This window comes from Doryrhamphus excisus, linkage group LG8 (assembly GCF_037039965.1).
Source record: "Doryrhamphus excisus strain RoL-2023G ecotype Guam linkage group LG8, RoL_Dexc_Guam_v1.1, whole genome shotgun sequence".
NCBI lineage: Eukaryota > Metazoa > Chordata > Actinopteri > Syngnathiformes > Syngnathidae > Doryrhamphus > Doryrhamphus excisus.
The window spans coordinates 16,785,679-16,801,084 of record NC_136364.1 but is presented as its reverse complement, the minus strand read 5'-3'; the positions used below and the strand labels follow the sequence as shown (position 1 = coordinate 16,801,084).

Here is a 15,406-nt window from a genome sequence, read left to right as displayed (position 1 = left end):
CGTTACCGATGTGGTAGAAAACATTGGTGGAATAATTTAAATCAGACCATTCTAGTAGGAACCATGAAATCCAAAGAAATACAGCTGAATAGGTGCAGATTCTGGAAGAACTAGAAAGCTTTCTGTTCTGGTTATTTTGTGTAGCTGCTCTATAGGAGTCCACAACTCAATAAAAATGAGCTTAATAGGTCCCCTTTAAAAATTTCCCATGTGTTTTTAAATGTTTGAATAAATGATTGGCTAATGAATACTTCATGTGTCTGCAGAAGGAAGGAGAGCGAATGTATTAGAGCAATGTCCTCAGCGGTGGGGAGACAATGCCTTTTCGAAAGAACTTAATTGAATTCAATTAGCCCTCTTTTATCACCGGGCTCCGTGCAGGCAGTAGAGCTGTTTGGTGAAATCTGTCAAGCCCCTTTTTTTCCCAGGAAGTTCTGAACTTTGAATTGTGTCTGTGTACTCCCAAGTAGGCTTTAGCGATACACTTCCAGAACGGTGCTTTTGGGCCACAGGCACTCACCCCTAACATCAATATTCATTTGTGAGGATGAGGCTGCAGCCTCTCCATGATGGTGAGGAGAGGCGGGGGTCATAAAAAAAATTAGATGGTGAGCCATGTGCCATGATATAAGCACATGGTGAGAAGGGACTTACTTTACAGCCCATTTGAGTGAAATGTGACGGCGGCACAGGTCGAGATAAGTTTGAATTTGCCACAAAGCGCCTTGTCAGATTAGAGCAGATCACTGCTGGATTTCACCGGTCATATACGCCATTGCTGTTTGATCCCTAGAAAGCAAAGTATGGAGAATACTCATTCATGCTTGTATATGATCATGTTTGTTAATACAGTATTTTAATAGGATCTATTTAAAGACTTGGCTTCTGCATGACCCTGCTGTGTCATTCTGCTTCTGCTCGGAATGTCAATGAGGACTACCTACACTACCTTTTCTTAAAGATGGACAAATCTTAAAGGTACCTGCACAATCACAAACTAACATTGTCATATCTGATTTCATGCCACATAAATAGGATAAATGGAAAAAATGAGAAAATAACGCTCTGTTTGGATTAGCACTGTCGGAGATGTATTGATAGAATGGATATTTTGCTTATTGTTGTACACTGCAGTGGCATGATATTGGAAGCTGTTTCCAGGTTTTTAGTATGTGGCTCGATCCGCTGTTCTGCAGCCTGCTGGGTAATCCCGGCTAACTGTCGGAGAAGGTATCCCTCTTTTGTTATTCATTCATTCATTTTCTACCGCTTATCCTCACAAGGGTCGCGGTGGGGGAGGGGGGGTGCTGGAGCCTATCTCAGCTGTCTTTGGGCGAGAGGCGTGGTACACCCTGGACTGGTCGCCAGCCAATCACAGGGCACATATAGACAAACAACCATTCACACTCACATTCATACCTATGGACAATTGGGAGTCGCCAATTAACCTAGCATGTTTTTGGAATGTAGGAGGAAACCGGAGTACCCGGAGAAAACCCACAAATGCACGGGGAGAATGTGCAAACTCCACACAGAGATGGCCGAGGGTGGAATCGAACTCGGGTCTGCTCACTGTGAGGCCTGTGCGCTAACTACTCGCTCACCGCGCAGCCAGAAGATAATTATATCATAAAAATGCATTTTTAAGTAAGTTTGATCAAGTGTAGAATTACTACAAGTTGGAACGGAGCTAACAAGTGACGTCGAGAGCACCGAGTGTAGGTAGGATTGCAAGGTTTATGTACACCTGAGGCTTATTAACAAGTGCAGTTTCTTTTCACAAACATGAAAACATGCAAACTCCACACAGAGATGGCTGAGGGTGAAATCGAACTCGGGTCTGCTTGCTATGAGGCCTGCGCACATATCCTCGCTCACCGTGCAGCCAGAAGATAATTATACCATAAAAATGCATTTTAAAGTACGTTTGATCAAGTGTAGAATTACTACAAGTTGGAACGGAGCTAACAAGTGACGTCGAGAGCACCGAGTGTAGGTTGGATTGCAAAGTTTATGTACACCTAAGGCTTATTAACAAGTGCGGTTTCTTTTCGCAAACATGCAAACTCCACACAGAGATGGCCGAGGGTGGAATTGAACCCTCGTCTCCTAGCTGTGAGGTCTGAGTGTAGGATTACTACAAGTTGGACCGGAGCTAACAAGTGACGTCGAGAGCACCGAGTGTAGGTAGGATTGCAAAGTTTATGTACACCTGAGGCTTATTGACAAGTGCGGTTTCTTTTCACAAACATGCAAACTCCACACAGAGATGGCCGAGGGAGGAATTGAACCCTGGTCTCCTAGCTGTGAGGTCTGAGTGTAGAATTACTACAAGTTGGACCGGAGCTAACAAGTGACGTCGAGAGCACTGAGTGTAGGTAGGATTGCAAGGTTTATGTACACCTGAGGCTTATTGACAAGTGCGGTTTCTTTTCACAAAAATGCAAACTCCACACAGAGATGGCCGAGAGTGGAATTGAACCCTGGTCTCCTAGCTGTGAGGTCTGCACGCTAACCACTCTACCACCATGCAGCCATATTTCAGGTTTTTTTCCAGAAAATAATGTATTTTGGGAGAACAATACATGTAAAAACAATTTTTTAAGCAAAAATCTGCAGATTTCCAAATACAAAATAGCTATTATTATGTGGGGATCACTGTTGTGTGACTTGGCATAATAATAGTGACTCTATAGTCTCCTCATAGTTCTGTTTGGTGCCATTACTAGACTACTTGTTGTTCCACATTCTAATGTTGTTGCACTGCACACTTACAAATGTATTGACAGAAATAGCACTGTCATTTTCCATTTGTAAGGGTGGCTGCTTTCCAGTCATCTTCTTCCTTGTTTTTTATTAGAACCCCCTGCTTGATGGAGCTGCTCATTGTGACCTACATGACAGTGTCTGAGATATGGATCTCACTGGGTGGTGCGTCGGTGCCTCATAAAATAGTCTGGGTCCCGAATAACACGCATAATTAGAAGCTGGAGATTGACTTAGTATGAGAACGCTAATAATTCTACTACTTATGTATCTTTTTTGGTTGTTTTAAAGGAGGGAGTGTATATTGGTGGTGACTGTCAAAAGGGAACGGACGCCCTTCAGCCTCCTCAGACTTGCGCACCGCTGGAAGCAGTGGCGCTGCAGACTGGTGCTGGGCTCGGCTCGACTCGCCTGGATCAACTCCGGCTCTTCTGGGAAGGGGGGGAGGGAGGACTCGCTGCTAGCTGGTGGCCATGTGAGACAGTCTGCACAGAGACAAACAAAATACACCAAAAGTATGTGCGGCGTCGGTGGATGCTGCGGCGGTGCTGGTGGGGGCGGGTCGATGTCCGGAGGAGCTTTGACACAGGTGGAAGAAGAGCGCGGCAGCTCATCGAGCCGTGCGCCGTGAGACGAGGCGCACACGGTGGCTGCAGCGTCAAGCCCGTGTCGGTGTGCTGTGGAGCTTCGGAAGCGGTGCTCCCGTTTTCTTCACTGTTTATCATTACTTCACTAAGGAAGAGGAGGAGAGCTCTTTACTCAGCCACAACTAGAAGACACCATGTCTAAGGAGGCGAGAGGAAAAGGTAACATCTGCATGCATTTTGTACGCTTTGTATTGCGCTAACAGGTACACATGTCCTTGCACTGTTTAGTTCTTTTGACAGCATCACCAATATATACGCACTGTGCGTATTGTGACCTGCAGGGTCAAACAGGAAACATATTGACCATCTGAGGTGTCACTATCCTAAAAATTATTGGGGGTTGTTTACCTTTGCAATCCAAGATGACATATTTGAAAGTTAAGATTAAACTGCAAGAATGGTCGGACATTTACTTCAAACATACGTGCCCTTGAGCAAGGCACAATTCCGCCGAGCAAGCATCAGGCTTGCTGTTTCTGTTTTCCCGAAGTGACATTTGCGCTCTGACCTTTTCCACAAGGCGAGCACAAAGCAACAACTTGCCTTCCGGAGGGGGGGGGGATTGGTCAATATAACACCAGATCGTTGTTATTATACTTCCAGCTGTGGCTATAACTGCACACAACAACCTAACGCGGAGAAAGCGATGCGTTTGTGTCGGATATTTTTGGCCTATAATGGTTGCTGCTTCAGGTGTGGCAAAGTACAATATCAAATATGACATATTGGACAAGAATTTTTTTTAGTTTGATAGCAGGGGAGATGAAGGAAAAACATGTTAAACACCCTCATATATAAAACTTGACTTTTTGATAATATTAATAATAGGAGTATTTGAGAACAATCTACCACTTCCAGATTGTCGCTTTTGAAGTTTTCATGATGTCATGAAGGAAAAACCTCATTCCTCACGGACAGCCCACTCTGTTTGCATCCCAGTGGATAGCTTTGTGATATATACTGTATATATATTTTTTAAAGACTTTGCTACGATCTTTAAAAAAGCGTGTAGCTCTGTGGGATCTGTGAGTTTGATCAATCGACCATGGGGGTCGAGATGCAAAACCCAGGTCTTGAAGATCTCCTGACTGTGTGGCCAACATGCTGAACACTACTCCACAGTGCAGCCACAACCAATTTAATTTAGTTAATTGGAGTCGCCAATTAACCTATCATGTTTTTGGAATGTTGGAGGAAATGGGAGTACCCGGAGAAAACCCACACATCCACACAGAGGTGGCCGAGGGTGGAATTGAACTCTGGTCTGCTCGCTGTAAGGGCTCGCTACTACTACTACTACTCGCCCACTGTGCAACCAGAAGATAATTATGTCATAAAAATGCATTTTCGAGAGCACCAAGTGTAGGTAGGATTGCAAGGTTTATGTACACCTATGGCTTATTGACAAGTGCGGTCTCTTTTATCGTAAAATTTGGTTGGTGTGACTTATATTGCTAATGTTGTGAAAAGTGTTAACGAAACATAGATCACGAAGATGTTGAGTAGTCCCAACAAGAGTTTACAATAAAAGTAAAAGCGATGTTAAATGCTCATTTATCCATTTTATTAGTCATTTATAGTTATTTGGCATTATTTTCTGCATTTAAAACTCTAATTATTCTTTATAAAAAATGTTAATACCGTAATTATTTGGATGTCCATTATTTCCCATTGGAAAAAACAGATTCGTTTTTTTGTACAGTTCAGTTTTCATCCTACCTTGTGGAACGAATAATGAAAACCGAGGTGCCGCTGTATTTCTTTTCTTTCCAATTACTTCATGTTCAAACCGAACTTTTACCGAATACTGCACATGTAAAAAGTGGATAAACCTGTTGGAGTCTTACACTCTGTCGGTGTGTACTTTCAGTTGAATAGAAGTGTTTTCAGCTTGGATTTGAACATTGCCAACGTTGCCACTATGTTTAGTCCTGAATCTGGGCACCTGCAGGAGACCACTTCCTGAGCTTTTTCAGTTTATGTGACTCTAACATGTTGGAGATGTCTTTTAGCGCAAGACCATGAAAAGATTTGTACACAAGCAGAGCTGTTCGAATCTGTTCTCTGATCGACTTGAGTACTGGACTAATATGGTCATATTTCCTGGTTCTGGCTCGAGAAGCAGTATTGTCGATGTACTGCAGCTGTTTTACAGCTTGTTTAGAGAGGCTGATGAGAAGGCTCGATAGTAGTCTAGCCTGCTGGAAACAAAAGCATGGATCAGTCTCTCCTAATCTGGCTTAGACACTATTCCCTTGATTTTGTCATGTTTTTTAAGTAGTAAAAACCGATGATGTTATTGATTTAATGACTGTTAAAGTTCATATCCGAGTCCATTATTACCCCCAGATTTGTAACCTGATGATTAGGTTTCAGAGAAAACATCTCAGGGTGTCTTTGTTTATGTGGACCAAAGAAAGTTTAACTATATAAAGTTGTTTTGCATCCACACACTGATCTGTTTGATGGGCCCCAACACCCAGCCATTGGACCTCCCCAGAGCCGGTCCCGAGGTTGGATAAACTGAAGTATTTTTTTTTTTTTGTCAGGAAGAGCATCCAGCATAAAAACTAAGCTGTACAAATCATGCGAGTGATTCGCTGTGGTGACCCCTGATGGGATAAGCCAGTCAATGAATAATGCATGAATCTTAATCTTATTAGACCAATGCAGAAGCTTGCTATCTATGAAGGTCTAAAAATATGGTGTTGGTTCAGATCTGGATTGGTTTAGCATCGATGGGCGGTTGGGGTGGGGTGGGGGGTGCTTTACTGATGCCAATTCTGGCTTTGTTTATTTATTTAGTGTGTTATAAATCAGAATCGTTATCCATGAAATCCAGGCTAACCTTATTGGGCTAATTCATACCACCTTATTGCCTGGGAAGATGGTGTGCAATAAAAGATAGAGATTGTACAAATTGGCAGTAAATTCTGTCAATGCATTAAGGATAAATAATTCATTTTTCACCCTAAGACCCAGTCAGAACTTTATATATCAGCCATAGTGAAATATTATTATTATATATATATTACATATGGCTGCACGGCAGTCGAGTGGTTAGCGCGCAGACCTCACAGCTAGGAGACCAGGGTTCAATTACACCCTCAGCCATCTCTGTGTGGAGTTTGCATGTTCAGGTGTACATAAACCTTGCAATCCTACCTACACTTGGTGCTCTCGACGTCACTTGTTAGCTCCGGTCCAACTTGTAGTAATTCTACACTCGATCAAACTTACTTAAAAATGCATTTTCATGATATAATTATCTATCTGGGCGAGTAGTTAGCGCACAGGCCTCACAGCGAGCAGACCCGAGTTCGATTCCACCCTCGGACATCTCTGTGTGGAGTTTGCATGTTCTCCCCGTGCATGTGTGGGTTTTCTCCGGGTACTCCGGTTTCCTCCCACATTCCAAAAACATGCTAGGTTAATTGGTGACTCCAAATTGTCCATCGGTATGAATGTGAGTGTGAATGGTTGTTTGTCTATATGTGCCCTGTGATTGGCTGGCCCACCAGTCCAGGGTGTACCCCGCCTTTTGCTTGAAGACAGCTGGGATAGGCTCTAGCACCCCTGTGATCCTCGTGAGGATAAGCAGTAGAAAATGAATGAATATATCACATACAATAATGTAACCTAAAGTGGAACAGGGGGACACAAATGTTAGCAACAAGCGCATAGCTAAAGTGTTTTTTGTTCAGCAGTGGTTTTTTTTCTTGGAACTCTGCTAAGCAGGCTGTTTTTGCAAAGTGTCTTTCTTATGGTGAAGTCATGAACACTGATCTTAACTGAGGCAAATGAGACTTACACTTCTTTGGATGTTGTTGTGGGGTCTTTTGTGACCTCTTTGATAAGTTATCGCTCCGCACACGTGCATGTGACAAACTAGTGATGCCCAAACAGGCTGAAATTGATCGTTTTCACACCGTTTTCCCTATTCAATATGTTTTTTACATGGTACGGCTTCAAATCACTGTAGTCTGCGTATCATGAACCTTGAAGTTACAGCACCTTCCCTGGTACTCCTCTTAGGAGAATCGTCCATATAAATGATGCATAAAAGTGATAAATTAATATTTAAGGCTACTTTTACTTTCATTGAAGACCTGATCATTAACATGACTGTTCCCAAAGACACCGTGCTGCAGTCAGATGAACACCTTCCTGTTTTGCCATGAGGTATTTATTCAATTCTATAGTGTTTCTCACTTCAGTAAGCCAAAATGGAGACAAGGAAAGTTGCAAGTGTCAGCATTTTGATAAAGAACTTTGAAATTGCTCAGGCAAAACATGAACGTGGTGTTGATCTAATGAAGAAATCAAGCACATTAACTGCATTTTTAGATCCAAGTCAATTTACTTTGTATTATTAGATGAATCCCTGTGCTGTAGCATCATCATCTTTGCTCTACGGCTCCATTTCCCACTGTGGAATCTCCTCTCTAATGGAACGTTGCATTATTTCGGCTGCACTATAAAATCCTGTTTAACCCCGCAATGCTCCATCAAGCCAGCACTGGAGTGATGGTGAGCTGTAATAAAAAAAAATGTGCAGCCTCCACATATCTCCATGTGTGTTTTTGTTTTTATGAGCTTGACCTGACTTTGCCGCGGAAGCTGTGAAGTCGAGAAGCCATTTCAAGATTGATGGTCTGGATGAGACTTTTTAATTTCATACACTTATGCCTGCAGATTTTATCATTGTCATTTTCCATTATAAGAAGGCTGCTGGCAAATTTGCTGCTTTTAATGTGTTCGGTCTCATTTGTGGAATGAAAACAAGTGCAACTCCAACATTATTCCCCGGGAGAGCGGTGTGTAATAAAAAACAGGTGCATTAAACGTCATCATTACAGTGTGAACCTAGCCATACTGTTTGCGTTTTTGCAGCCTCATGCGGAAACATGTGCTCAGATTGTCTGACTGCCGAACTAAACAGGAGTTACCCGCTTTTAATCATCACAAGATTGGAAGATAATTATTCATTCATTCATTTTCTAACGCTTATCCTCATGAGGGTCACGGGTAGCTGTCCTCAGGCGAGAGGTGGGGTACACCCTGGACTGGTGGCCAGCCAATCACAGGGCACATATAGACAAACAACCATACACACTCACATTCATACCTATGGACAATTTGGAGTCGCCGATTAACCTAGCATGTTTTTGGAATGTGGGAGGAAACCGGAGTACCCGGAGAAAACCCACGTATGCACAGGGAGAACATGCAAACTCCACACAGAGATGGCTGAAGGTGGAATCGAACTCGGGTCTGCTCGCTGTGAGGTCCACTATGCAGCCAGAAAATAATTAGATCATAAAAATGCATTTTTAAGTAAGTTTGATCGAGTGTAGAATTACTACAACTTGGACCGGAGCTAACAAGTGACGTTGAGAGCACCGAGTTTAGGTAGGATTGCAAGGTTTATGTACATCTGAGGCTTATTGACAAGTGCGGTCTCTTTTCTTTTAAAACTTTGTTGGTGTGGACTTGTTAAGTGTTAACGAAACAGAGATCACAAAGATGTTGAGTAGTCCCAACAAGAGTCTTCAGTAAAAGTAAAAGCGATGTTAAATGCTCATTTATACATTTTATTAGTCATTTATAATTATTTGGCATTGTTTTCTGCATTTAAAAGTCTAATTATTCTTTCTAAAAAATATTAATACCATTAATAATTATTTGGATTTACATTATTTCCCATTGGAAAAAACAGATTTTTTTTTTGTACGCTTCAGTTTTCATCCGACCTTGTGGAACGAATAATGAAAACCGAGGTGTCACTGTATTTCTTTTCTGCTCATTTGCTGTCAGCCATCGCTGTCATCGCTGCCTGCAGCTTGTCCTCCCCCAGACGTCCATTTAATAGTTTGAGTTCCAGGCCTCCTGAGCATTTTTATAATCCACATTTATTGAAATTGCACCATCTTCCATCCATGTATCCATCCATCCATCTTTTTCCGAGGTCGGGTTGCAGGGGCAGCAGCCAAAGCAAGGAAGCCTAGACTTTCCTCTCCCAGTCTACTTCATCCAACATCCATCATCATGGATCTTCATCCAAGGCCAACTGGACCATCTTCCAATTTTTATTTTTCTTTCCGTTTGCTATAAAACGAAATAAACGCACACAGACCTGTTGTTCTGTGCTGCTAAAAATAGAACACTGATACACTGTCTCTGTGGTCTCCTCACATGAATGCTAATCTAGCGCTTCGCAAATCGGCTATTATATATTGCATTTTATGCTTTGCAAGCTGTTGTGACAGACTGTCTGAAGACATCCTGCTTAACAGGCTGCGAGTACGATACCGCACCACAGTGCCCTCTAATGCATTCAACCTGTGACCTTTTCCTATGGTATTTGATCATTCAAAACGGTGTTCATTTAGATGTAATGGCTGGTTTTCATGGGGAGGCAGCCGTCAGGTCATCGATGACGTGGTAGCTGGCGGGAGTCGATCACCTGTGGCATACACACACACACACCACTTTGCAAGTGTGAACAATGGATGGAACTCGGACGGCAAACTCGGCAATGGAGGAATGAATCATGTTTGAATTGTTGGCAATGGAAGAAAGCTTTTTCGAGGGGCTGATGTGAGTCACATCAGGGGAGCCATTAAAATACTAGAAACAGTTGTTTTCATCTCACTTCTCTTCCTGATTGATGGATTAAAGACATTAAGTCATTTTTTTACGACCTGCTTTTTCATACATAACCTGACATCGCAAGATAATTAAGTGATTAAAAATCTATAAAAAAATGCCGTAATCGAATTTCAGCGATGGTTTCTTCAGCAAAAATATCAGGACTGTGTCGCTTTAGTTTTGGTAATGGTAATGGTTTTTATTTCACTTGAACATGCATCAGATTACAATTGAATGCATCACATAATCAGTTCACAGTTCCACATGTCCAAAAGGAGTAGGAAGAAGCAAAGCTTATTAAATCCTACCCCTCCATCTGGTACTTTTACAATCAGTAACTGTTACATTTGTTCACTTCCTGCTTTCATAATATAGTTTAAGGTTTTTTGTTAGTTTTTTTTTTATTTTTTGTCACATACCGAAGTATGAGGTGATGTAACGGAGTGTAGTAAGTGTCAATATAGTGATATATATAGCAGTAACTGTTACATTTGTTCACTTCCTGCTTTCCATAATACAGTTTATGTTTTGTTTTGGTTTTTTTTTAAGTTTTGGGCTTCCTTCTATCCTTGGCATTTGTATGAAGTCATGCAAAATGACATGGATCGGTAAAAAAATCCCAAATCCTAATTGTCTTCTTTTGCTATTTTCCAACTTGTCCCACCCGTGTAAACACAATCTTCCCTTCTCACATGACCAAACCATCTCTGTCCAGCCTCTCTGATCTTTCCAGATGTCTAACTTGGGCTGCTCCTCTGATCAGCTCATTTCTAATCCTTGTTGCTCCCAACTAAAACCTAAACATCTTCAGCTCTGCCTCCTGTATGGTGGTCAGAACTGCTGTCTCGAGTGCTAGTCTCGTACAAGTTCCTCCTTCTTCTAGAAATAAGTGTTTACCAGCCATTTCCATGTTGCTGTGCTTTAAAGCAAACCTGCCCATCATCATTTCATCTCCTCTGTTTCCTTTACCAACATTGCTATTAAGGTCTGCAACGACTAGCACTACGCACCAACTAATCCAGCCAGCTCCAAAAATTATTTTTTTCTTTGAACTCACAACCAACTTGTGGGGCATATGATCAAAAAAATATTTCTCCAGTTTCAGTCATCATCCCCATAGCTCTGGCCAACACCTCGGTGACACTGGAATTCAGGATAAAACAGCATACACCTTCCTCCAGTGCTTCTTTCTAGTCTTGCTGCCTTTTCATCTGGTCTCTGAGACACACAGTATATGAATTTTCCTTCTATCCATCATGTTGACTGTCTTCATACCCTGTAGTCCTTACTCTCACTGCTACCTCATCTCTCCTTATACGTCTTCCCTGCCTCTGTCATAGTTCACCCTGGCACCCTGTCGTTCGCCAGTCCCGGTTGTTATTACCTTGGACTTTGAGTCTTTGCTTTGCTTTGAGTGATTTGCATATTTGTTTGGCAAGGTTTTACACTGAATGGCCTTTTTTGACGCAGTCCGCACCATTTTTCCACCAGGCCTGATACCTTGAAGTACATTGGTCTGAATTGCAGAACACTAATAATCCTCTCTAAGCAGCAGGTCATGTCTCATGCAAATGAGCTACTGCAGTAGCAGTGAAATTTAGGTCAAAAAATGGACGTACCATTTTTTTAGCCATGCGATTTTTGGAGTTCGCCAAATAGCTATTTCTTTTTTGTTCGTGGAGAACATAGTTGTGATGATCATGGAAGACATGAAATATCTGAACCTGTGTTGGCCGCACTAATTAGATATGTAGATCTTTGTAGATCTTCCAGAATCTGCACCTATTCCAGCTATATTTTCTTGGAGATCCAAAACCATCTTATTTAATTTGTTCCACACACGGCCTGCCGTCGGGTGCGCCCACTCCACCGTGATTGTTGCCACACCCAAATGTTCGGAGGCTGGCCCATATAAGTCACCGGCTGGATGGTTAAATTTCCAATGACAAATTACATTAACTAGTAATATAAAACATATTACATTATTTAAATAACTTAGATGATACTTAAACTAATTATTATTTTTCTATTAGCAGAGAATACAAATACAAAGTGGTGCCCTATGTATAGGGTCAATTTCCCATAACGGACATCATGTAATGGTAATGGTTTTATTTCAGTTGAACATGCATCAGATTACAATTGAATGCATCACATAATCAGTTCACAGTTCCACATGTCCAAAAGGAGTAGGAAGAAGCAAAGCTTATTAAATCCTACCCCTCCATCTGGTACTTTTACAATCAGTAACTGTTACATTTGTTCACTTCCTGCTTTCCTTTAAATTTTTTGTCACGTACCAAAGTACGAGGTGATATGACCATCCAATGACATAATGGGTACCATAGTAAGTGTCAATATAGTGATATATATAGCACATCATGACTGGTTCAAGACTCTTCATCCTTGTATTTAGCAAACATCAACTGCTTGTATTGTTTCTTGAATTGGCTCATCGTTGTGCATTGTTTGAGTTCCTTACTCAATCCATTCCATAGTTTGATTCCACATACTGAAAAGCTATGGCTTCAAAAGTGTTTCAAATGTAGTTCTTCCCTGAGATCATATTTCTCCTCTCTTGTAGAGAAGTATTGGATGACATTTTTAGGTAATTGGTTATTTTTTATCCTTATGCATTATTTTAACTGTTTGAAGATTAAATATACCAGCAAGTTTAAGTATTTGTGATTTTAGAAATAAGGGGTTAATATGTTCTCTGTATGCGGCATTATGAATTATCCTTACTGACCTTTTTTGCAGTACATTTAGTGAGTTATTACCCCATATTTCCACACAATAAGTAAGATATGTTGTTCATGTTGTTCTTCTTTAGACAGCAAATTAGACTGAATCATGCAACTCAGTTTGTCTCCATTTCTTCAAGATGGATTTTACACAATTTTTTGATTTTCCAAAGAAGTGCCGTGTCCTCAGTGATTTGTTTTGTTGAAGTCAGGTTGTTGATGGACACGTGAATCTGAAAGTACCTTCAGGGCACCGCCCGGACATTCACGGGAGACCGGTTTTACTGTTGTGGTTGTTGACTGAACATCAATTTGCAAGTCACAGGAGGAGTGTACGGTCTATGACATTCACTTATCTTTAAGCCGGACAAACACATTGCAGTCATTGTTCCGAAGACATAACACAAATGGTAAACCAAGTGGATTCTCAGCCGGTCGATAAACATTAACAGTGTGGCTGTCCGTCGCTGTAGTGAAGATGGACGACATCCAGTATGATAGTCCGCACAACTTGGACTGATTTAACATTTTGGAGGGCAGCTTCATCTTCTCCCTGGCTCTCATTGACAGTAGCGATTGATTGGAACTGTGCTGAAATGAGTTTTGATTAAATTGGAGGGCAAGCTATTAATAGCTGGCTCACACAGGAGAAGTGTCGCTATTGTGTTGAGTTTTTTTTCTGCTGTGGAATGAACACAGCATGACTTTATCATCCAGTCAGCTCCAACTGATGCTGTGGCATCTTGAATGTTAGAATTAAATACAGAGGCACTTTTCATTTCCTGTCCTTTCATCGTACAGTAAAGAAGCATTATTGCATTTCCTCCTCTTACTGATTCACACTGAATCCGTTGTTGCCTACCGGAGTCAGTGTGAGTGGCGTTTTGCGGCAAGCCAGACGGATTCAATGCGATCCCGGGGTTAGATGTTTTGTGTTGTGTCTTGGACATTTGGAAGTGAAGGCCTACTGTCCTTCCTCTTTGCAGCTCTGCCATCGGATTTGACCCAGTAGCTCCTCAGGGTGTCGTTAGTTTGTAAAAGTTCCTTGAACGTTAAACGGCACTAATTGCAAAATGAAGTGTTGCAAGCAACCATCTGGTTAGGAGAGGGTGAGATAAGGACATGCAGTGAAGAAATTCCTCAAGATGCTAAATCAGATGCGATCCACGTTGAAGAGGAAGTACTTGGCTAAAATAAGTCCTAAAAAAGGATACTCCTGTGGGACTCGAAGAATGAGGGTAAACATTCCCACATGTGTTCATGTAGTAGGAAGGATAGGAAAAATATAATCCTACTGGAATAAAGTCATCTGATTCTCAGGAAAGTCATAAAATTGAATTAATGTAGATTTAATGGATTGAAAATCATTTGATTTCTGGTTCGACATTAAGATCCAACCTCTGAGGGTCTGAAGAACAAATATTCATTCATTCATTTGGAGCCTATCCCAGCTGTCTTCGGACGAGAGGCGGGGTACACCCTGGACTGATCGCTAGCCAATGACAGAGCACATATAGACAAACAACCATTCACACTCACATTCATACCTATGGACAATTTGGAGTCGCCAATTAACCTAGCATGTTTTTGGAATGTGGGAGGAAACCGGAGTACTTGGAGAAAATGCAGACTCTACACAGAGATGGTTGAGAGTGGAATTGAACTTGGGTCTCCTAGCTGTGAGGCCAGCATGCTAACCACTCACCACCGTGCAGCCCAAGAACAAACATTCATTCATTTTCTACTGCTTTTCCTCACGTGGGTAGCGCGGGGTGCTGGAGCCTATCCCAGCTGTTTTGGGGCGAGAGGCGGGGTACACCCTGGACTGGTGGCCAGCCAATTACAGGGCACATATAGACAAACAACCATTCACACTCACATTTATACCTATGGACAATTTGGAGTCGCTAATTAACCTAGCATGTTTTTGGAATGTGGGAGGAAATCGGACTCAAACTCGGGTTTTCTTACTGTGTGGCCTGTGCGCTAACCACTTGACACCGTGCAGCCCTAAATGGTAGTATTTCATTCATTCATTTTCTACTGCTTATCCTCACGAGGGTCGTGGGGGGTGCTGGAGCCTATCCCAGCTGTCTTCGAGCGAGAGGCGGGGTACACCCTGGACTGGTGGCCAGCCAATCCCAGGGCACATATAGACAAACAACCATTCACACTCACATTCATACCTATGGACAAATTGGAGTCGCCAATTAACCTAGCATGTTTTTGGAATGTGGGAGGAAACCGGAGAATCCAGAGAAAACCCACGCATGCACGGGGAGAACATGCAAACTCCACACAGAGATCACAGAGGGTGGAATTGAATTGTTTTTGGAATGTGGTAGGAAACCGGAATACCCGCAGAAGATGCAGGCTCCACACAGAATTGAACTTGGGTCTCCCAGCTGTGAGGCCTGCATGCTAACCACTCGTCCGCCGTGCAGCCCAAGAACAAACATGACGGACCCAATTATTTCATGCCACTACAACTAATGCAAGTAGTCTTTTCCAGAAATAGTTGGCAATCCAACAATCGTGTTAAAAGCCCGAGATAGAAAACGTGTTCTTGAAGCGATACGCCGCTATGCTTCAGTACGT

The 15,406-nt window shown here is 42.1% G+C and overlaps 1 protein-coding gene across 1 annotated transcript in view; it reads left to right on the top strand.

Moving 5' to 3' along the window:
- The first annotated feature begins 2,503 nt into the window (after window positions 1–2,503).
- The window catches only part of pitpnm3 (PITPNM family member 3), a 93,991-nt gene continuing 81,088 nt past the window's right edge, over window positions 2,504–15,406 (top strand). The window contains exon 1 of the mRNA XM_078792923.1: window positions 2,504–3,572. Coding sequence (XP_078649049.1) covers window positions 3,548–3,572 — 25 coding nt within the window. The 5' untranslated portion in view covers window positions 2,504–3,547. The remainder of the gene's footprint in view (window positions 3,573–15,406) is intronic.